At 34.5% G+C, this 23426-nt stretch overlaps 1 protein-coding gene across 1 annotated transcript in view; it reads left to right on the top strand.

The window, feature by feature from the left end:
* Window positions 1–22466, top strand: part of LOC137616700 (cyclin-dependent kinase 4-like) — a 344007-nt gene extending 321541 nt beyond the window's left edge. The window contains exons 5-9 of the mRNA XM_068346695.1: window positions 14372–14528; window positions 15348–15515; window positions 17334–17494; window positions 17843–17978; window positions 19334–22466. Of these exons, the coding sequence (XP_068202796.1) occupies window positions 14372–14528; window positions 15348–15515; window positions 17334–17494; window positions 17843–17978; window positions 19334–19804 (1093 nt within the window). The 3' untranslated portion in view covers window positions 19805–22466. The remainder of the gene's footprint in view (window positions 1–14371; window positions 14529–15347; window positions 15516–17333; window positions 17495–17842; window positions 17979–19333) is intronic.
* Window positions 22467–23426: the final 960 nt, after the last annotated feature.

The raw sequence follows: 23426 nt of genomic DNA, 5'->3' as shown, positions 1-23426 counted from the left end.
TTCTACGTGGGGCTAAAAGACTAGAAATTTCGAGATGAATATTTGTCCTTAAAATGCATTACATTTTCTCAGTAGCGTTCGAGATCCTTCACCTGGAATTTCTTCTTTTTCTTCTTCTATTTTTAGTAGGAGAGCTGTCATTTGTACTGGACGAGGTCTGCTGCAAATAATGTTCCTGTCTCGTACTTCTTTAAGCGTTGCTCTCATTTTCTCTCAGTCAAATCATTGGGATTTATAATTAATTTTACAAGATATTATAATGTGAATTTTGGTGTCGGACTTGAATTTTGTATTATCAACCTTTTACAATTTGTAGATAGTTTTATATGAAATTCTGCCGTATTATCATGGTCGCTTCTAAACCTTTTATTTGACTGCTCATTAGAAATCTGTAAGAAATTAAAAATAAACTTTTTTTATGGAATCAGACGTGTTAATTATATAAAGAACTATTTACAATCTTTAATCTGTAAGAAATTAAAAATGATTTTTTTAATGGTATCAGACATGGTAATTATATGAGGAATTATTTACAATCTTTAATCTGTAAGAAATTAAAAATGATTTTTTTAATGGTATCAGACATGGTAATTATATGAGGAACTATTTACAATCTTTAATCTGTAAGAAATTAAAAATGATTTTTTTTAATGGAATCAGACATGGTAATTATATGAGGAACTATTTATAATCTTTAATCTGTAAGAAATTAAAAATGAATTTTTTTTTAATGGAATCAGACGTGTTAATTATATGAGGAACTATTTACAATCTTTAATCTGTAAGAAATTAAAAATATTTTTGTTTTTATGAAATCAGACATGGTAATTATATGAGGAACTATTTACAATCTTTAATCTGTAAGAAATTAAAAATAATTTTTTTAATGGAATCAGACATTGTAATTATATGAGGAACTATTTTTAATCTGTAAGACCCATGCTTCAGTAAACGTTGGTGCTCATGGATTCAAAATTAGTCTAAATATCATTGCTCGTTTGGCTTCAAAAGAGGTCCTTCTCATACTCCTGACCTTTCGCATTGATGGCCAAATACAAGACCTGTCATAATCGACCTTTCACAGTTTGCAAAATCTTTAATGAGAGACGAGATCTATATGGTTACATTTAGTCATTTTTGCGAGGCCTCGCAAAAGTTGAAAGCTATAGCTTAGTTTATTAATTGTTCAGTTTCCAAGAGTTCTCATAGTTATCAATAGCCTAAAAGGGCAACTTTCTGAGAAAGAGGCGAGTTCCATTCGTCTTTTGTTTTTCTTTTCAAAAGTAAGACATGTATTGTTCTTTATGCTTTTCCATTGGAATTTCCGCTCACAATAACGAAAATCTATTTGTTGAAAAAGATTCTTAGTAAATAATCCTTTGGTTGTATCCCAGTTATCTCTTAATGATAAAGACTATACTGCAATAACGTTAACGAAAAGCAACAAATGGTTATACACTCACACTCAAAAAAAAAAAAAAAAAAAAAATATTGTCCTAGTGCTGGTTATACTGTAACCACGTACGTTTCTTAGCATAGCCGGAGAGGATATTGCTTGGGAATAGCTCATCCTCTGATAGGAGGCACGGTGCACCCTTCTTCTTCCTTTTCTGCTCTTCTTGAGACGTACATACATCCAAAGAAGAAGCACTGTTTGTTGACATCAGTCTGTGGGAGCCCAGCGAGGGCCAATGCCGAGTGACGTCACCCTGAGTGGACGTCAAGGCCGGACTGAGCTAGTGGTGGTGATGCCTTGTCTCCTCTGACATTCGCCGAAGGAGACACGGTAATTATATGAACGTCATTCACTTGATTATGCAGCAGAAACTTCCCTTTTTTTATTATATCGAGTTTTCCCCGTTGCTCCACTTTGAGAATTATTGGCCAATTTCCAATTTGTTCCATATATTATTCGGAGCTGTAGCAAGGCACTTTTTTTTTTGTGCTTTACTGCAATGCCTCGTTTTTTAGTGTTGACTTGTTCGCTCCTGACCTTGATTTGTTGAGTCATAGCTCCTTGAGTAGAGGGCGTCCTTAATATGTCTGCGGTTTTTACACTAAAACTATAGTTTGCACTTTTAGGTTACAACTTACAAGTAGCCACTTTTGTTTGTGTAGTGTACGTTCTTTCTGCCTAGACAAGGATGTTTTCGTGGCCCCTTTCATCAGTTAAGATGAAATGGGAAAAACATCACAAGGAGTTGATTGTTTGTGATGCTGACTGCAGTGTGTACAGTGGTGTGCTGTTTGTATTTGCATGCATTTGGGGAGAGAGAGAGAGAGAGAGAGAGAGAGAGAGAGAGAGAGAGAGAGAGAGAGAGAGAGAGAGATTATTATTTAATAAATTTATTACGCCCAAAGACGTCAAACAAAGTTACATATTGGCAATTACATACAGTACATCAGAAATCAACATAAAAAGAAAAATTACAGCAAGAGAGAGAGAGAGAGAGAGAGAGAGAGAGAGAGAGAGAGAGAGAGAGAGAGAGAGAGAGAGAGAGAGAGATTATTATTTAATAAATTCATTACGCCCAAAGACGTCAAACAAAGTTACATATTGGCAATTACATACATAACATCAGAAATCAACATAAAAAGAAAAATTACAGCGAGAGAGAGAGAGAGAGAGAGAGAGAGAGAGAGAGAGAGAGAGAGAGAGAGAGAGAGAGAGAGAGAGAGATTATTATTTAATAAATTTATTACGCCCAAAGACGTCAAACAAAGTTACATATTGGCAATTACATACAGTACATCAGAAATCAACATAAAAAGAAAAATTACAGCGAGAGAGAGAGAGAGAGAGAGAGAGAGAGAGAGAGAGAGAGAGAGAGAGAGAGAGAGAGAGACCCCATTTTTGAACTCCAATAAGAAAAGTGTATATGTTCTTTCAAGGTTTCTTCAAGGAACAGTAGAATATCCATATTTCGATTTATTAGTGGTCAATAAAAAACGAATTCAAGTGACAATGTTACTAAATTGAACTCCAATAAAAAGTATATATATGTTCCTTCAAGGTTTCCTCAAGGAACAGTAGCATATCCATATTTCAATTTATAAGTGGTCAATAAAAAACGAATTCAAGTGACAATGTTACTTAAAGCTTTGTCAAACACAGAATATGAGGTTAATTTCTTTGTGTGAGAAGCACCGCTGTATATTCAGAAATACATAATAGTATCAACCAATGATAATATCAGAATATACTTCTCTTGTATCTTGATTGCAAACTTGTGTTCATTGTTTGTGTTGACGCGTTCGTCTGAGAGGGCCAGTCTTAGCATAGATCTTTTATGCATTCGAACAGTTTGTTTAAAGGTTTAAAGGTCGCTCATGAATGACAGAGGCAAGGGACAGTGACATTCCCCTATCAAGCAGGACAATGCCCTAGAGACTGACCATATATTATATGATCAGCGCCCAAGCCTCCTCTCCACCCAACCTGGGACCAGGGAGAGCCAGGCAGTGGCTGCTGATGACTCAGCAGATAGACCTATAGGCTCCCCCAAACCCCCCAACCTTAGCTCACAAGGATGGTAAGGTTGCAGACACTAATGGCACTAACGAGTCTGAGCGGGACTCGAACCCCCAACTGGGAAACACCAGGCAGAGACGTTACCAATCAAGTTGTTGTTATTGATGTTAACTTACATTATCCTCGTCTTTATTATTATTATTATTATTATTATTATTATTATTATTATTATCATTGCTATTTATATTGTTTATGTTTTTATTGTTGTTTTGCGTAAGATTAAAACTTGAAGTCTCCATATAAGAAATTTATATAAATTATCATGGTATTTGTTAAGTTGGTATTAATAATAAAAGTTTTTAATTGTTGGTCTAAAAGTTTCATGAAATCTATTACATTTATTTCCTCTATTTCTCGGCGCTAAGGTCATAGTGATGTCTTTGCTTATTTCTCTTATGCGGATACAAATTCACCATATACCCACATGTGTGTATAACCGGTATGTGAAAACAGCGTTTTCTGAGAAAACATACATCTTGCATAGTAGCAAGTACAGGATTTAAGGGTGTAGAATTAATTAGATTTTAATGAATTTCCCTTGCAAGAATAATCGAATGACATCAATGCTTTTTTGTTGACCAGGCGGACATGAGTCTTTTTATAGTTTATATATGACATTTTTGTTTTTGACGTTGTTAATAGTTTATATATGACATATCTGTTTTGATATTGTTACTTTTTTTTAGATTGATTTATTGTTAATTTATTCTCTTCATTTATTTATTTCCTTATTTCCTTTCCTCATTGGGCTATTTTTCCCTGTTGGAGCCCCTGGGCTTATACCACTTTGCTTTTCCAACTAGGGTTGTAGCTTGGACAGTAATAATAATAATAATAATAATAATAATTACATTTGTAAAATAAACGTATGAAATGTCAATAATGTAGAATTTCCGTTTTCGGTGAGACACGATATCGTTCAACTGAATATTTTAAGTCACACGAAGCCCTCTTGACCCGCGGATATCTCCTGGGACTCTGGGAGTCTTTAAAGAAACGAGTGAGAAGACTCCTACTCATCTACGGCTACTTCCGTGAATGGGATCGAGAGTAACAGGACAGGAACGGTGTCAGCTGATCCCAGCGCTCATTCATAAGGTCAGGCGTGCGTTCATGTTCAGGTGAGGAGAGCCAGCATCCCCTTTTCTTCCTGTCCATTTGCCCTGACAACACGATGCTGCACATGCGTGCGTGAGTGACCTGTCATTAGTTTGTCATTCTTGCCATTAGTAGTTTTGCCCTTGGTTAGATAACCGAAGTCTTTTGGCTTCTACCTGGCATGTGTTTGTTAAGCAGTCAACGTCTCGTTTGTAGCAGTCATGTGGTTAGTTGAAACGACAACATCTCGTTTTTAGCAGTCATTTGGTTGGGTAATCAGCCAAAAACTTGATTTTAGCAATCATGGGGTTGCTTAAGCAGCCAAAGTCTTGGTTTCAGCAGTCATTAAATTGGTTAAGCAACCAAAGTCTTGGTGTTACCATTCATTGGATTGGTTAAGCAGCCAAAGTCTTGGTTTCAGCAGTCATTAAATTGGTTAAGAAGCCTAAATCTTGGTTTCAGCAGTCATTAGATTGGTTAAGCAGCCAAAATCTAGGTGTTAGCAGTCATTGGATTGGTTAAGCAGCCAAAGTCTTGGTGTTAGCAGTCATTGGATTGGTTAAGCAGCCAAAGTCTTGGTGTTAGCAATCATTGGATTGGTTAAGCAGCCAAAGTCTTAGTTTCGGCAGTCATTAAATTGGTTAAGCAGCCAAAGTCTTAGTTTCAGCAGTCATTAAATTGGTTAAGCAGCCAAAGTCTTAGTTTCAGCAGTCATTAAATAGGTTAAGCAGCCAAAGTCTTAGTTTCGGCAGTCATTAAATAGGTTAAGCAGCCAAAGTCTTAGTTTCAGCAGTCATTAAATAGGTTAAGCAGCCAAAGTCTGGTTTCAGCAGTCATTAAATTGGTTAAGCAGCCAAAGTCTTAGTTTCAGCAGTCATTAAATAGGTTAAGCAGCCAAAGTCTGGTTTCAGCAGTCATTAAATTGGTTAAGCAGCCAAAGTCTTAGTTTCGGCAGTCATTAAATTGGTTAAGCAGCCAAAGTCTTAGTTTCAGCAGTCATTAAATAGGTTAAGCAGCCAAAGTCTTAGTTTCGGCAGTCATTAAATTGGTTAAGCAGCCAAAGTCTTAGTTTCGGCAGTCATTAAATTGGTTAAGCAGCCAAAGTCTTAGATTCAGCAGTCATTAAATAGGGTAAGCAGCCAAAGTCTTAGTTTCGGCAGTCATTAAATTGGTTAAGCAGCCAAAGTCTTAGTTTCGGCAGTCATTAAATTGGTTAAGCAGCCAAAGTCTTGGTTTCAGCAGTCATTTGATTGGTTAAGCAACCAAAGTCTAGGTGTTAGCAATCATTGGACTGGTTAAGCAGCCAAAGTCTTGGTTTTAGCAGTCATTAGATTGGTTAAGCAGCCAAAGTCTTGGTTTTAGCAGTCATTAGATTGGTTAAGCAGCCAAAGTCTTGGTTTTAGCAGTCATTAGATTGGTTAAGCAGCCAAGGCCTCGATTGTGCTCGTAACAATCATGTGTTTAGTTTAGTAGCCAAAGTCTCGGTTTCAGCAGCCAGTTAGTTGGTTAAGCAGTCAAAAGTCTCGGTTTTAACTCAAATGTGGTGGTTTTAGCAGCGTTATCATTTGGCAGTCACTTGGTTGGTTAATCAGTCCAAATCTTTGATCACTTAGTTGTCATATGTTTAGTTAAAACAGCCAAAGTACTTTGTCTTTCATAAAAGAAGTCCATTGTCTTTCATCGGTCATGTGGGATGAACAACCAAAGCCTTCTTACTTGTACCAGTCATATGGATGGCTCTCCCCAAATGTCTTATCTCTCATATTTCATTATTAATATTTCAACTGTATTCAAGTACAAAAAGTATGGATGAGATTTATATTCGTACTTTTTTTTTTTTTTTACTAATTTTGTCATAGTTTGAAAGTTAGTATAGAGTATGAATGGCATTGGTTTGTATATACTAGAAAAAGAAAAGAATAAGTTAATTAATTTTCCTCTAAATTTTTTTAATTACTCTTTACTATTGGTGTTTCACTGCATTACTTTTGTTCAAATGGCATGGTTAAAATGTATAGAATAATCCTATTTGAATGGATTCTCTCTCTCTCTCTCTCTCTCTCTCTCTCTCTCTCTCTCTCTCTCTCTCTCTCTACTTATGCATATATAACGGGTGAGGGAACAAGACTTTTTCTATTTATGTCACCGTCCCACCCTATTGCCCCATCCTGCCACACCCACCGCAGGCAGGAAGTAGTAGCATAGCCTAACTCTCGACGAGGGGAGGAGGAGGAGGAGGAGGAGGGTGGTGGGGTTAATATATGCCTTGTGAGGGGAATATGTGTGTGAGAAGAGAGAGAGAGAGAGAGGAGAAGAGAGAGAGAGAGAGAGAGAGAGAGAGAGTGAGAGAGAGAGAGAGTGAGAGAGAGGGGAGAGAGGGAATAAGTTGCGTTCTATCGCTCAAAGAAAAGGCATAGTGGAACGATGCGTCACCCACTTAAGGCTGACCTTTGGGTGTTCCTTCACTTCATCCCCATCCCCCCCTCTGGATGCTCGCCTAATCATCACCCTCCCCTCCCCTCCCCCCAATGTTCTCTCCTAACCTTTTCCCCTCACTCCTGTTAAGGCCTCAACTCTTTACTTCTCGTGGTATTATTTTTGTTATCGAATCAGTTTTGAGTTGTCTTATTATTTTTATTATTATTATTATTATTATTATTATTATTACTATCCAAGCTACAACCCTAGTTGGAAAAGCAAGATGCTACAAGCCCAGGGGCTCCAACAGGGAAAAAATAGCCCAGTGAGGAAAGGAAATATGGAAATAAATAAATGAAGAGAACAAATTAACAATAAATCATTCTAAAATAAGTAACAACGTCAAAACAGACATGTCATATATAAACTATTAACAATTGGTGTGATGAAATCAGAATACTCGAAAGTTGTTAAGAATATTTTTATTAATAGTTTTCGTGGGATACTTTCTGTAGTGCTAATTCTGCTTAAGGCCATGCTTTAATTAGTCGTCCCTCAAATTTAATTTTCTCTCTGTTTCGAACATGTGGATTGCAAGAGTTTCATGTACTATTTCGAAATCAACTTGATTTTTTTTCGTCATTCCAGAACCAAAGATAGGAAATTTATGTGAAACTAATAAAGCTTGACCTATTTATGAAGATTAGAAGATGCACTAGTTATTTATTTAAATGATGATTTATATATATATATATATATATATATATATAGTATATATATATACTATACTATGTATATATATATATATATGTATATATATATAATATATATTATATATGTGTGTATATATATATATATATATATATATATTATATATATATATATATATATATATATATATATATATATATATATATATATATATCATCACCCTTTACTAGTCCGCTGCAGAACGAAGGTCTCAGATATGTCCTTTCACTTGTGTCTTTTTGTGGTCTTTCTATGCCAGTTCATACCCGCAAACTTTCTTAATTCTTTAATCCATCGTTTTTCCTTCCTTCTCCTGCTATCTCCATGGACCAATTTTGTTATTCTTAATGTCCATCTATTATCTTTCATTCTCATTATTTGTCCCGCCCATGTCCATTTAATTTTCTTACATGTTGTTAGAATATCCTCTACTTTAGTTTGCTCTCACGTCAATGTTGCCTTCTTCTGTCTTTTAATGTTATTTCCATCATTATTCTTTCCATTGTTCTTTGATTTGTTATTAGCTTATATATAATATATATATATATATATATATATATATATATATATATATATATATATGTATATATATCTATATATATACATACAGTATATATATATATATATATATATATTATATATATATATATATATATATATATATATGTATATATATATATATATAGTGTATATATATATATACATATATACATATATGTACATATATATAAATATATATATATACAGTGTATATATGACTAATATATATATATATATAGGAGAGAGAGAGAGAGAGAGAGAGAGAGAGAGAGGAGAGAGAGAGAGAGAGAGGAGAGAGAGAGAGAGAGAGAGAGAGAGAGAAGAGAGAGAGAGAGAGAGAGAGAGAGAGAGAGAGAGAGAGAGACTACCAGGATGCATTGCCATCAATCCCAAACAAGGTAAACATCGCCATAGTTGCTACTAGAAGTTGCAAGGAGAGACTCCTTGTAATCTGCGATATATACAGTATATTCTTTTCGATAAAATCCCATTGACCCTCCATTAGATCTGAAGTGTGTACGTCTCTCTCTCTCTCTCTCTCTCTCTCTCTCAAGTGATGGCCCCCCTTCTTAGAGTATTGGTAATAATATTTTTCTTTGTCATATAGTCTTTCATCATGTTACTTTCGAGTACTTCAAACTTGGCTCTATTGGATGATTAGGATACAAACTCTTTATATGTTCGCTGCGTATTTTTATTCTTTTTATAAAGTTTTTCCATGATAGGATAACGTTTGCCGTTGCACATTACCCTCTTGACGCAATTTGAAATACAGTACTTGCTCAGATTGTTTGGTATTGGAGTTCGGACCGTTTAGATTTAGTTTTTCTTAAAAAAAAAAAAAATGAGGTCAAAATTACCTTCCCGTAAATATATTTTCGTTTATTATATACTTTTTATGTTGTATGTACAGATTGTAGTTTAATTTTGGTGTGTGTAATGAACTGTGTACACAATAGTTAATTAACTAATTAATATAGACCTTACAGATATACATATCATGTACATTTCATAGAATGAATTGATAAAATTTGCGTGATTAAATCAAGTTGCAATCGACCTGTATCTAAATTAGTTCGTCAGGAAAACTTGCTATTATTTTCTTCTCGTAGGTCACCGTTGCCATGCAACTTCAAAACAACTGTGGGCTAACGTGTCCGTTTAAAATGGAAAGTGTACATTTGCTTTGCGATATGAATTCTTACCATACAATGCAAGTACAATTATAAGCAAACTGGTTGGTGAATCTGTTTGGAATGTCGCTTTAAATAACATGGGTGTTTAATACAATCATGGTATTACAGGAATGTAGCTCTTATAAGTTAATGGGAATATTTAAATAGAAGTTAAATGAAGTCAACTATTACCAAAATCCTTTTATAGAATCCTATATTACCAAGTAAAATAGTCGTTATTGTTTTGATAGATAATGCATGAATGATAAAGAAATATTTTTAGATATCTATGGCTCTTGATCAGACTGGGTTTCGGGGGGTCGAAGGTCATGCTAGGACTCCGTCTCACTTGGTAAGGAAAATCACTTTGGATGTACCCAAATTGAAATAGACATATGGTTTTTGCTCTTACACCGTGCTTGACTTTTATGCAGTTTTGATCTCAGTCCTTCCATAGCTCTGGTCACAACAAATCTTCTCTTCAGAAGTAAGATATATGAAGTGAAGAGTTTCGTTTCGAGTTCCTCCAGTCATTGGTTCCCACGACACTTCTTAAGGACTCCCTTGACCTTAGATGGCCAATACTAACAGTGCCTTATTGACACCCCCTCTCTCTCTCTCTCTCTCTCTCTCTCTCTCTCTCTCTCTCTCTCTCTCTCTCTCTCTCTCTCTCTCTCACTCTCTCCCCCGTTTAAGAACAGCCCTTTTGTCTAAGATGGAATGTAATGAAAAAATAAGTGTAATATTGACCAAAACGGAATTTATATTGTTTTTGTCGGGAATTTCTGAATACACCGAGTGTCATTGAAGCATTTGAAACTCTTTTGTCATTTAAATCGATTGTCTATCGAGTAGACCTACACTGGTTCGTTTTTTACTTCGTACTACCCGCCTAGCTAAAAGTTTTAGTGAAAAATTTCTATGGAAAATACGAGTGTAAAATGAGCTGTGCAATCATTGCTAAATTAGGCCGCACTAATTACTCCTCTCTCTCTCTCTCTCTCTCTCTCTCTCTCTCTCTCTCTCTCTCTCTCTCTCTCTCTCTCTCTCTCTGATCGTGACTCTCGTATACACGTGTTGACTGATCATTAGCTCCCTCTATGTATGGCATCCTCCCCCCCCCCCCACCCCCCTTCTGTTTAACATCTGTATGGTTACTGTTGACTGCAAGTACTCTATGGGCTACGATTGGCCTTCTCTGTCCGATTATGCTTAGATTAGTCCCTATTGTAAGGATGGGGAGACAAAAAAAATAATAGATGGCTGAACATGCCGCCCCTTCGCCCCCATACAACCTGCCTCTCATTCTGTCGGTCCCCCTTAATGTTATTATCGTCATTCTTTTTTTTATTTATTGGATACATATACGAACGACTTTCTTTCTTTGCGTATAGGCACCGTACTCCATAGACGTATTTCTTTCATTGGCATCTTTAGCTCACAAGGATGATGAAATTGAAGCAACCAAAGGAACTAATGATTCGGAGCGGAACTCGAACCCCAGCTGTTTCACGTAAACATAGCAGATTCCCGGCACGCCACGCTTTGAGGGAGCGCACCCTCTCACACCCTTACTGTAAGACGACTAAGCAAACAGATCCTGTAAAGAGAGATGCCATTAGTGGTCAGTGGGGCTACACACGGGAACTCTTCCCTCAGTAATAGTGTGACAAGGTGCACTTTCTCAGAGAAAGATGTACCAGAAATTCGTGTGTCCAACTGTATATTTGGAGGTTCAGTTTTTAAAATATATTTTTAAGTTTGTGCGTTGTGTATTTGGCCGTTTGGTTTGACTTTGCGTTTAGTTGGGCTTCGAAAGCTTGAAAGATTCGGAATTAGATTTTCGCAAATTTATTGTTAAAATTAAAGTCACCACTTGCAGTTAAAAGACGATGTATTCTGATAAGATCTTTGAATCGAATCACAGTGGATCTCTCTCTCTCCTCTCTCTCTCTCTCTCTCTCTCTCTCTCTCTCTCTCTCCATACCACTGAAGGTGTTGTAACTCCTCCAGCAGATTTTTGCTCGATTAAGATATAGATCTTTGCTCTCATTATTGTGTCGTCTAGCAATTTGGAAAAAGGATTTTGGAAATTACCAGGATTGTTATGGCAATTTCCTTCATTTATTTTATATTTGTTAACAAGTGACGTGTCAAAGCTTTTCATTTAGCGTGGAACTTTTATCAAAATGTCCCGACGATGATGTTGCTCTATTTGAATTTCTTTGTTATTGTTGCAATTTCATTTATGGTTGGATCCGTAAACACTTTCACGTTTTGTGTAATGGAATAAAGAAAACAAACAAAAACTATATTTTATCCTTTTTCTGTCACACGTTGATTTGAGATAAATTTGGAAAATCAAGAAGGATAATTTTGTGTGACTTTTTGTTTTAGCCATTACCCTTATTTGACCTTCAATGATTAGTCACACATCTTCAATATCCACAAGTTTGGTTTAGTAATATTGTATTTTTTTAACATAGATTATATCAGTTTAATTTAGTTGGGTTCCCCATCTTAGTCCTGTAGCTGTTGATGCCTGATGCGTAATATATAGTTATTTTCCTTTAATTGCAAGTGACGTACTTTTATTCATACGTAATATATCTCTCCTTAGCCATCACAATTTATCACAGTTATATCCCTTTATATTTATCCGCTTTGTAACCCCCTTTTAGAGCCACCATTGGAGGAGCAACCCATCAGCCAGTCAGTCAGGACACAGTCAGTGCGACCCTCCTCTGGCCCATCCATCGTGGCCCTCTTAAAACCCCTGAATGGAATAATAATAGTGTCTCCAGATAGCTTTTGTCCTCTCTTAAGCATGATATCCTCTGGGGAGCATCGCACCGCGGCCGTGACCAAATCACGTCCTTCGCGATTATGGTCCCTCTGCCTTCCCTCTGTAGAGGTAGTTGTCCACGGCCGGGCTCTGTGCTCCTCAGTGCTCCCACTGATCATCCATAACTGTGGAGACGAGATGAGGCCGAGGTGCCTGCAGGAGAAGGAGGAGGACCTTCGACCAATACAGGGGCTGTAGAAGGAGTGAAAGAACTTTTTTCAGTTTTTGTTTTTTCTTTGGGGATTTTGTTTTTCGTGATTTATGTTAACACGAGATTTCTTAACTTGTTAGTCCTTTTGCTTTGAGGTCATTTTTTTCAGGTATTCTCCATAACTTACAAAAATTGGGTGTGTTTAGTTGCAGGCTGAGAAAGTGCCTCTTAAAGGAATTTGTTATTTATATTAAGTTTGTAATTAAAATGAGTTATTTCTTTTGAATAATCCTAATAACAATTTTCAAAACTTTTTATCTACTTACAAGTGAATTAAATCTTTTGACGTTATACTTAATTTTGATGGCAACTTCCTAATTTTACGACTGTTACATCTGGTCGAACGCATGAAAAAAAAAAATAGTTTAAGAACATAATAAATTTTATTTTTATTTTGTTTGTTGTTCAGAGAAAATGCAATCTCTCAGAAAAATGTGTGGGGGCACATGGAGATTTTTTTTTTTAAGGGCCTTGGTGACCTCTCGTATTGTGTATTTACACACACACATGCGCACGCACACACACACACACACACACACACACACACACACATATATATATATATATATATATATATATATATATATATATATATATATATATATATATATATATATATATATATATATATATATATACTTCCCACTAGAGGCTCTGAGATTTAACTGGAAATAAATTAATATGTTTTCCTTCCAAGGTTAGATTCGAAGCTTCCAGGGTTAAAAATTAATAAACTGTGCTTCAAAATGGGATTATGTCCAAATGAATTAGGTATTCATGTTTATTGTTTTAAATGATAATTTACAAAATAGTTGTTGATGAGCACCATAGGGACTTCAGGAATATAATGTGATGTTTTTCGGGGTAGTGTTCTTGAATCTTCACTTTATATATTACGTCCACGACCGGTGAACACCAGACTGGGGTTCGAGTCCCGCTCAAACTCATTAGTTTCTTTGGTTGCTGCAGCCTCACCATCCTTGTGAGCTAAGGATGGGGGGTTTGGGGGAGTCTATGGGTCTATCTGCTGAGTCCTCAGCAGCCATTGCCTGGCCCTTCTTCATTCTAGCTTGGGTGGTGAGAGGGCTTGGGTGCTGATCATATGTATATATGGTCAGTCTCTAGGACATTGTCCTGCTTGATAGGGCAATGTAACTTTCCCTTGCCTCTGCCATTCATGAACAGCCTTTAAACATTTAAGATACACAAAATGAGATGTGGGTTAGCTTTAAAAACAATCTTGCTGATTATGCAGATGATGCTACTTTCTTCCTCGATCTTATGTTTTGAGTGACTTGTGGCTGCTGAATCTCATAACAGATTTTGCTAGAAATAGTATATGTAAACTATGAAGGATGAACTGAAACAGCATTTGTTGTTGCGTTTGTTGATGAAAGTATTTTTTTTTTTTTTAGTTTACCTGTTACATATGTTCTTTAGCAAAGTTATCAGTCTTGATTTATTCATTTTTATTCTCTACTCTCCCTCTTCTTTTTTGCTCTTTTTTCCTTTCTGTATGGGGTCCCACAAGGTTGTAGCATGACGCAGAACAGCTCAGAATAATGCCATTTATAGCTTCATTTCTCTTAATTCTTTTCCATTGTTTAATTACAGATTATTGTGGTTTATTCATTTTTATTCCTCTTTTTTTTTTTTTTTATTCTTTACTCTCCCTCTTCTTTTTTACACTGTGTTCCTTTCTGTATGGGGTCCCACAAGGTTGTAGCATGACGCAGAACAGCTCAGAATAATGGCATTTATAGTTTAATTTCTCTTAATTCTTTTCCATTGTTTAATTACAGATTATTGGACATCTGCCAAGGGCGTGTGGAAACCGGTCCTCGCTCTGAACGTGAACAACGACTGAACCTGGTTTTGGTCTTCGAATATGTCGATCAGGATCTGGACCACTACTTGAAACGATGTCCGTCTCCGGGACTCGAACCTGCCAGAATAAAGGTGGGTTTGGGGCATTGGTATTTCTTTCTTTTGTGCATTTGTGGTTTGCTGTGTATTTAATGATTTCGTTGATGGATACTGATTTTATGGTCCAAGTATGTATGTATATATTGTATATAGTTGTATATATATAGCTTGTAAGTTATGCTTATACTTAAGAAAAGGAGATTTATTTAACATAGTATTTTAAGTGAAGGAATTGAAACATTATAACATTATATATATATATATATATATATATATATATATATATATATATATATATATATATATATATATATATATATATATATATTTATATATATATATATATATATATATATATATATATATATATATATATATATATACTGTATATATATATATATATATATATATATATATATATATATATATATATATATATATACTTTATATATATACATGTATGTGTATATATATATATATATATATATATATATATATATATATATATATATATATATACTGTATATATATATATATATATATATATATATATATATATATATATATATATATATATATATATATATATAGCATAAAGTTTATGCGTATACTGAAGAAAAGGAGATATATTTTACATTGTATTTTAAGTGAATAAATTGAACCATACATGTATAACAGTACATAGTATTTCCCGTTGACTGAGTCTTTCCTTTATTTCATAAATAGGACTGACAGGTTGGATTAAGAGGTAAAGTCATGCTTTGCATTCCTTGTGAATTTACATATTGTGTGAAATCGTTTGTCCAACAATTAAGATCAACTTTATCCCTAAAATATGTAACTTTTTTTCAGAATCTGATGCATCAAATACTGTGCGGGGTCGACTTCCTTCACAGCAATCGCGTCATTCATCGCGATCTTAAACCTCAAAATATTCTCGTCGATCGCGCTGGAAGGGTTAAAATCGCTGATTTCGGCTTGGCGAGAATATATGACTTCAATATGAGGCTTACTACGCAGGTGAGATATACTCTAGAAGTTTTATTCCAGCTGTGACCAAGTTGTGGAATGATCTTCCTAATCGGGTGGTTGAATCAGTGGAACTTCAAAAGTTCAAAGTTGGAGCAAATGCTTTTTTGTTGACCAAGCGGACATGAGTCTTTTTATAGTTTATTTATGACATATTTGTTTTTGATGTTGTTGATAGTTTATTATATGACATGTCTGTTTTGACGTTGTTTCTTATTTTAGATTGATTTATTGTTAATTTGTTCTCTTCATTTATTTATTTCCTTATTTCCTTTCCTCACTGAGCTATTTTTCCCTTTTGGAGCCCCTGGGCTTATAGCATCTTGCTTTTCCAACTAGGGTTGTAGCTTGGATAGTAATAATAATAATAATAATAATAATAATAATATTGAAATTGTCTTCGAGCAATTCTATAGAGCTTTGTCTAGAGTCTAGACAAAGGTATATAGACTTATAGAGCTAAAGGACAAAACTAGACTATATAGATGTGTAGATTTAAAGAACAGGTAAGACTAGACAAAGGGATATAGACTTATAAGAGCTAAAGGACAAGTTTAGACTCTATAGATGTGTAGATTTAAAGAAAAGGTCTAAACTCCATAGATCTGTACATTTAAAGAACAGGTCTAGAATCTACAGATCTGTAGATTTAAAGAACAGGTCTAGAATCTACAGATCTGTAGATTTAAAGAACAGGTTTAGACTGAATAGATCTGTAGATTTAAAGAACAGGTCTAGACTCTATAGATGTGTAGATTTAAAGAACAGGTTCAGACTGAATAGATCTGTAGATTTAAAGAACAGGTCTAGACTCTATAGATGTGTAGGTTTAAAGAACAGGTCTAGAGTTTATAGATCTGTAGATTTAAAGAACAGGTCAAGACTCTATAGATCTGTAGATTTAAAGAACAGGTCTAGACTGAATAGATCTATAGATTTAAAGAACAGGTCTAGACTCTACAGATATGTAGATTTAAAGAACAGGTCTAGACTCTGTAGATCTGTAGATTTAAAGAACAGGTCTAGACTCTGTAGATCTGTAAATTTAAAGAACAGGTCTAGACTCTGTAGATCTGTAGATTTAAAGCACAGGTCTAGACTTTAGATCTAAAGAACAGGTCTAGACTAAACAGGCTCCTTGGACCTTGATTATTCTAAACCTGTTGTTTAAACCTTGATTATTCTATATGTGTTCCATAAACTTTAATTATTGTAGACATATTATATACATTTGTCTAACATGAAATAGACCTTGGTCTACTAATGTATAGATTTTGTTTTTCACATATTTCTGGACCCTTTCTTAAGATTTATGTGGTGAGTGTGCTATTGGTTTTGAAATTTGAGTCCCGCCAGAAGCCTTTGGCTGGGGACATGTATTGTGCTATTGGTTTTGAAATTTGAGTCCCGCCAGAAGCGTTTAGCTGGGGACATGTATTGTGCTATTGGTTTTGAAATTTGAGTCCCGCCAGAAGCCTTTAGCTGGGGACATGTATTGTGCTATTGGTTTTGAAATTTGAGTCCCGCCAGAAGCCTTTAGCTGGGGACATGTATTGTGCTATTGGTTTTGAAATTTGAGTCCCGCCAGAAGCCTTTAGCTGGGGACATGTATTGTGCTATTGGTTTTGAAATTTGAGTCCCGCCAGAAGCCTTTAGCTGGGGACATGTATTGTGCTATTGGTTTTGAAATTTGAGTCCCGCCAGAAGCCTTTAGCTGGGGACATGTATACCATGTTCTGTTTATACTGTATTTGTATTTTATCTCAGACATACACAATTAACTAAACATTTCTTTTATCAAACCCAAAGGTTGTGACGTTATGGTATAGGGCACCCGAAATCTTATTAAGCAACACGTATGCGACGCCCAGCGACTTGTGGTCTTGTGGGTGTATTTTTGCCGAATTATTCAGACGGGTACCTATATTTAAAGGAAATACTGAAGGGGACCAATTGCAAAGGATATTCGAGTGAGTTATTCTAATATAAGCCTTTCATGTTTTATTTTGTAGAGCCTTTCAGTATTTTTGATAATTGTTCTTTATTTTAACTTAAACACTTGAAATAGTAGAGCATTTCAGCATTTTTTAAAATCATTGTTCTTGATTTTTATGACTTGAAATATCTGGATAATTGACTTTTTTTAACCACTTTTTAGGAAAAATCCATGTGATTGACATATAAGTTTTGTTTACTAACCATCTTTTCGCAGAATAATAAATGCATATAACATTTAGGCTTTGTTTAGTACAAAACATCAGTATAATTGATATTAGCCACCTTCTTTTCAGTATAATGTATCTTTCCTAACTTTTCAGTATCATTGGCACCCCTCACGAAAATGACTGGCCGAGAGATGTGTCCCTCTGCCGGAGTAACTTCAGGCACCTTCCTGGCCGTCATGTCAGTGATATTGTTCCAGAAATCACTGACGATGCAGCGGATTTACTTGAGGTGAAGACGAGCTTCTATTTTTTTTTTTTTTTCAGTAAAATGGGGCTTCAAAATAACATGCCATTCTTAGCCAGTGTCCCTTTATAAAGGATAATTGATAATTACTTTGTAGAATGCTGAAAGCTTTATTCAACCATTTCTTTGTGTGTGTGTGTGTAGAAATCACGAAAACTGACACATAATGATCATAAAATATGTATTTCAGCCATGACAGAAAAGGTGAAAAGATTTGACTGGAGTTAGTACTTTCGTCTTATTAATGACCTATGTGGACTCTCTCTCTCTCTCTCTCTCTCTCTCTCTCTCTCTCTCTCTCTCTCTCTCTCTCTCTCTCTCTCTCTCTCTCTCTATATATATATATATATATATGTATATATATATATGTGTGTGTGTGTGTGTGTGTGTATATATGTTTATATGTATATATATATATATATATATATATATATATATATATATATATATATATATATATATATATATATATATATATATATATATATATATATATATATATATATATATACACTATATGTATAAGTGTGTGTGTTCACTTCTAAATAGCTTCATTCAATCGTGATCCTATATTTGGGTACAAAGAACAATAGTGCTATCTGTGATTCCTTATATTTTGTTATATCATTTGATTGAATTTTATTGTTTATATTTTTGCTGTTTTTCAAATGGAATTATATGAAATGTTTTTAATTTGCAGTTTATAATTTTGAATGGTAAATATTGATGACTATAGAAATTTATTCACATATTAAGATTTTTACAGTTCTGTAGTTTTAGCAAGAATGCAAACATAAAATTGGAACATTAAAGTGCTTCCAGGATTACGTGAAGTAAAGCTTTGACACATAAGCTTAGTCATATTCTCAAGAAGTAATTCAATATTGTATTGTAAAACTATTCTACTATAATCCTTCAATGACGTCTTAGAATCACATTGTGCTTGTATTGTATAAAATTCTAATTCCACGCAAGCTTTGATACTAAGATTTTTTATTTTGAGATATCGAATTATGAATGATTTTATTTGATTGATGACAGACTCTGTTATTACTTGAGTTGTAATTCATATTTGACTGTAAATTGAAAGGCCCATAGCAAGAAGCAAATTTGAACTGAAGAAACTAAAGGAATCATTGAGAGAATTTATTAAAAGGATTAATTGAATAAAGTTTTCCATATCTTTACAACAAAAGCTTGGATACTGTCTTTAGGCTCTTTATCAAACCAGTGTCTGTCATAGGAAGCATTTTTGAAACAAACTTATTATTAATATTTTCTAACAAATAGGTCACCATGTACACTTGTTGCAAAGTATATATTTAAAATTTTGTCCACAGAAAATGCTGAAATTTGTACCGAGTCGTCGGATTTCTGCCATTGAAGCTCTTCGACATCCTTATTTCCGTGGTTTGAATACTCCTCGAGTTATGGCTACCAGTAATCGCTCAACACCTACACAACAAGTTCTCAGTCCAGCTCCTCTAGCAACCAGTAGTCCAACAAACCTACATCTCCAGCGTCACATTGCTACCAGCACTGCCAACACAGTTAATGTAACGGCTGCAAATACCTCAGAACATGCAACTTTGCCTTCTCAGGTAACTGCCAATGACGAAAATAACCCAAATGCAGGAAACAGTGCCAACACAAATCCTGTGGTATCCATGATGCCAGAACCAAAGGTTGCAGAACGTGCCATCACCGTTGCTAATGCTTCATCAACGGATACCTCAGTTACCAGCACAACAGTGACAGCATCTAGTGGTGGCATTCATCCTCCCCCTGGGAACAGCTCAAACACTGTCTAACGTCATTTGGAAAAGATATCCGTTTATTTATATACAGAAATATATAACTATATTATATATATCAATTTACCTTGTTTTTTATTTTGTTGACGCTTTTTGCCTTTGTCCGTGGGCAAATTTTTATGTCTTCTCAACTTTTATTGGTTCAATAAATTCGTTTTTTTATTTTGAGTTATTCAGAGTACAGGAGTTGGCATGTACTTCTACAGTATCCTTAAATTAGAAGTGTAATTCCCTGGGTTGAAGATTGAAACACTGTTCTAGAGACTAAATTGTTTTAAAATCTTGAAATCCAGTGAGTGACTCATGGTTTGACTTTCTGAAGTTACAAACTAAAGTTACTAAGTGTAGCTTACATAAAGGGTACTTGAAGTGTAAGACTTTATCCCACCTGCGGTGCCTCACTTTCCAGGATTTTCCTGGAAAGTTGTACTATTTATCCTAATCCGAGGAGTTGTGCTCCATAATGTGTTTAGTAGAAAGTTCCTTAACTTTGTGTGTTTCTTATTATTTTATTGAAGTGAATGTTTGAATTCATGAAACACATTCCCATTGACATTCCGATAAACAATTTTTGTTACTGAAAATTTTCAAGATACTGTTATGCTGAAAAGTGTGTTGTGGCATGTGTTGAAAATTGGACTGTACAGTATACAAGTTTGTGAGTGATTAATTGTGGAGTCAATGGTTCCAGTGCCCTACTGGATACAGTTTTATAAGAAATGAAAACGTGTACAATAAAATTCGATGAAACAAAATTGTACGATGTACTGTATGTTACAGTAACCATTTTTAGGAGCACAAATATCGAATAACTGAGTAGAATTTGGTATTTATTGGTACTTACGTTTTTCTATTGTAAATATACTTCCCTGATTTCAGCCAATGTTGTTATGATATCAGGTAAAGTTGGTTTCTAATGGTTTGCATAAATGATGGTAGATTGTGGGTATGATTATTTTTATTTTATTTTTTTTTATTCTATTTTTTTTTTTTTTGTAGAATGTTGATTGTGCATGCATTTTTATATTTGTGTAAATGATAAAACTTACGCCACAAATTTTGTAATGTAACAAAATAACCCTTCTGATGAACTCTCTTCAATTCTTTTTAAGCTGATTTTAGCTGGAATACAGGTACAGCATTTAAGAAATGCTCATTTGAGCCAATTTTTTAAATATAAGAAATGCATTTGTAAGCGACTTGGATTCATCATACAGTAATTCTTGAAAATTTAATGTTTGTAGCTTTCACTGCCATAGTAGTGAACTAATTTTGCATGATTTGATTTTGAAGTTTTTAGGATCTTGGTAGTCTCAGGCTGTGTTGAAAATCATTGATGGTGCTTTATTATTTCTGCATTGTCATGTTCGTTTTTATTTCTTTGGCAGGATATGCCAGTAATTGTCGTAAAACTAACAATTAATTACACTTCATTAGCGTAGGTTTAATTGGATTATCATAAAAGCCAACCAACTTCATTATGTAGCATATCCAGGTCATCTTGTGATGAAGACAAGGTAACAGTATTATGCATTGAACATAATTTTTCAAGTTTTTCAAAAGTATTTGCAAGACGATCTGTAAAAATATCGAGTTCCTTTATAGTTCTAGAAAATTACATTTTAGTCCATTATTGTATATCTAGAAGAAAGCACTGGAAAAAAGAAACTGCAGGATGGATTTTCGGTTAACTTCTTATTTGTCGTATACATAAGCTCTTAATGAAAGGCAGTACGTCATATTGAATTTCTCATCTCTGTTGTTGTATACTTCGTAGCCTTTTTGTTGAATCACTTGTCCCAGCAGAATTCTGTTCCTTCAGTCATTATTCACTAAGTGCAAGTCAGATTCAGTTTAGTAACTAGTAAAACACGAGCTTCCTGTAGCTGGCATATTTTGTTAGCTGGATGAAGTTGGTGTTGTACTGTACTTATTTATGCAGTCAACTGTGTGTAGGGTGATTTATCCCCATTTTCTATATGGTAAGATTGTTGTGGAGTAACTGATCCATATGAAAAGAAGCAAACTATAAAGACAGACTCTGACATTTTGGATTAATGTTCTTATCCAGAAGGGAAACAATTAGGTATCTGAAATTGTCACGAGCTTCAGCATGTAGCATTTAATTACCCTAGTTTACTATCACAGCTTTTGCAAAATGTTATTCACTCACATTAGTCACTCTTTTAGTTGGTGTATTAGTCATTAATAGATGGTTACATTATCACTGAACTAATCTATGTACATAGAACAGCTATGAGGGGGAATAATAATTCCTGTGTATGCTAGTTAATTGGTTTGTTGTAGAATTTTTCCATTGGGATTTTTTTATTTATTAGAATATTTTAACTTATATTTTGGTTGCAAGAATTTCACTGCCTTATGATATCAATACTATATGAATTTATTTTGAATATTTTCTTTCCCAGTCTTTTATGCATTTTTATGTTAACACTAAACGGCAGTTATCAAAAGTCGCAAGGTTTTGTTAACTTATTTTTAATTACTTGTGTCTAATAGTAATGTGAACTTCTAGCTGAAACACTTTGTGGAATCGGTGCTATGGTATATTTACTGTAGCTAATTGATTATTTTATTATTCTTCTTACTATTATTTTCAACAGGAATTATTTCCTACTTAGTATAATCTGGTAGTTGCTGGATATCTAATTATAGGTATGTAAAGAACTGCAACTAACATGTACAAAAAGGTGCCACGGAGTTTACTAAAAACTAAACAGCATAGCCGCAACTTAGCACAGTATTTATTACAGTAAGTTACAAAGAGGTAGACCTGTGTACCTTTCAATAACTGATGCAAGATCTGTATAAAAACAACAAGGCTCTTGATCGTAATTGGCAACACTAGCTAAAAAGTGACCATATTGTGCATCAGATTTTTTATTACAAAAAAACAAGGTTTGGCTGAAGACATCTTGAGGTTTCAGATTAAATGGAAAAGCCTCGAAGGAACTTGGAAAGCTTCCATTTTATAGATTGCTGGAAATGAGGTGCTGTACGCAGTTTGAATGTCGTAAAAACCTCATTTTTTCAGCATGGAGGCTTATTCTTTAATTATACTTTGGTTTACTTGCAGTCTTCTATTTTTGTTTGCCTTCAAGTTCAGCATTACATTTTTCTGGTAATGGTTTAAGGTCAAAATTTGATACCTAAATTGAGTGTACAGTGGTCGTGAATAGCCATTTGTACACAATTGAGTGTACAGTGGTTATGAATATCCCTGTGTACAAAATTGAGTATACAGTGGTCGTGATTAGCCATGTAGTACACCCTTTAGTAAAAAAGGCAGAGAAAAGATGGCTGTAACCTGTTAACTAATGGAATCAATCTAATGACTGTTGTAAACCCACAACCTGATAAATTGCTCCCTGCCTAAGCTCGGGGTTCTCGAGTCTGGTTTGATGTAAAGAAAGCAAAGGATGGAGTGCAACAAAACAACCTTTTTTTTCTATTTTGTTATTGGTGGCATTTATGTAGGAACTGTGTCAATTAGATTACAATACACTTATAATGACCATATTTCAATCTTCTGTGATTATTTAATGTAGGTATTAAGTTTTTTTAAAACTATTTATTGGATGTAAGTGCTGAGTATAAT

This window comes from Palaemon carinicauda, chromosome 22 (genome assembly GCF_036898095.1).
Source record: "Palaemon carinicauda isolate YSFRI2023 chromosome 22, ASM3689809v2, whole genome shotgun sequence".
Taxonomy (NCBI): domain Eukaryota; kingdom Metazoa; phylum Arthropoda; class Malacostraca; order Decapoda; family Palaemonidae; genus Palaemon; species Palaemon carinicauda.
Note: the sequence above shows the minus strand (reverse complement) of the source record. Positions and strands in the feature narration are given on the sequence as shown.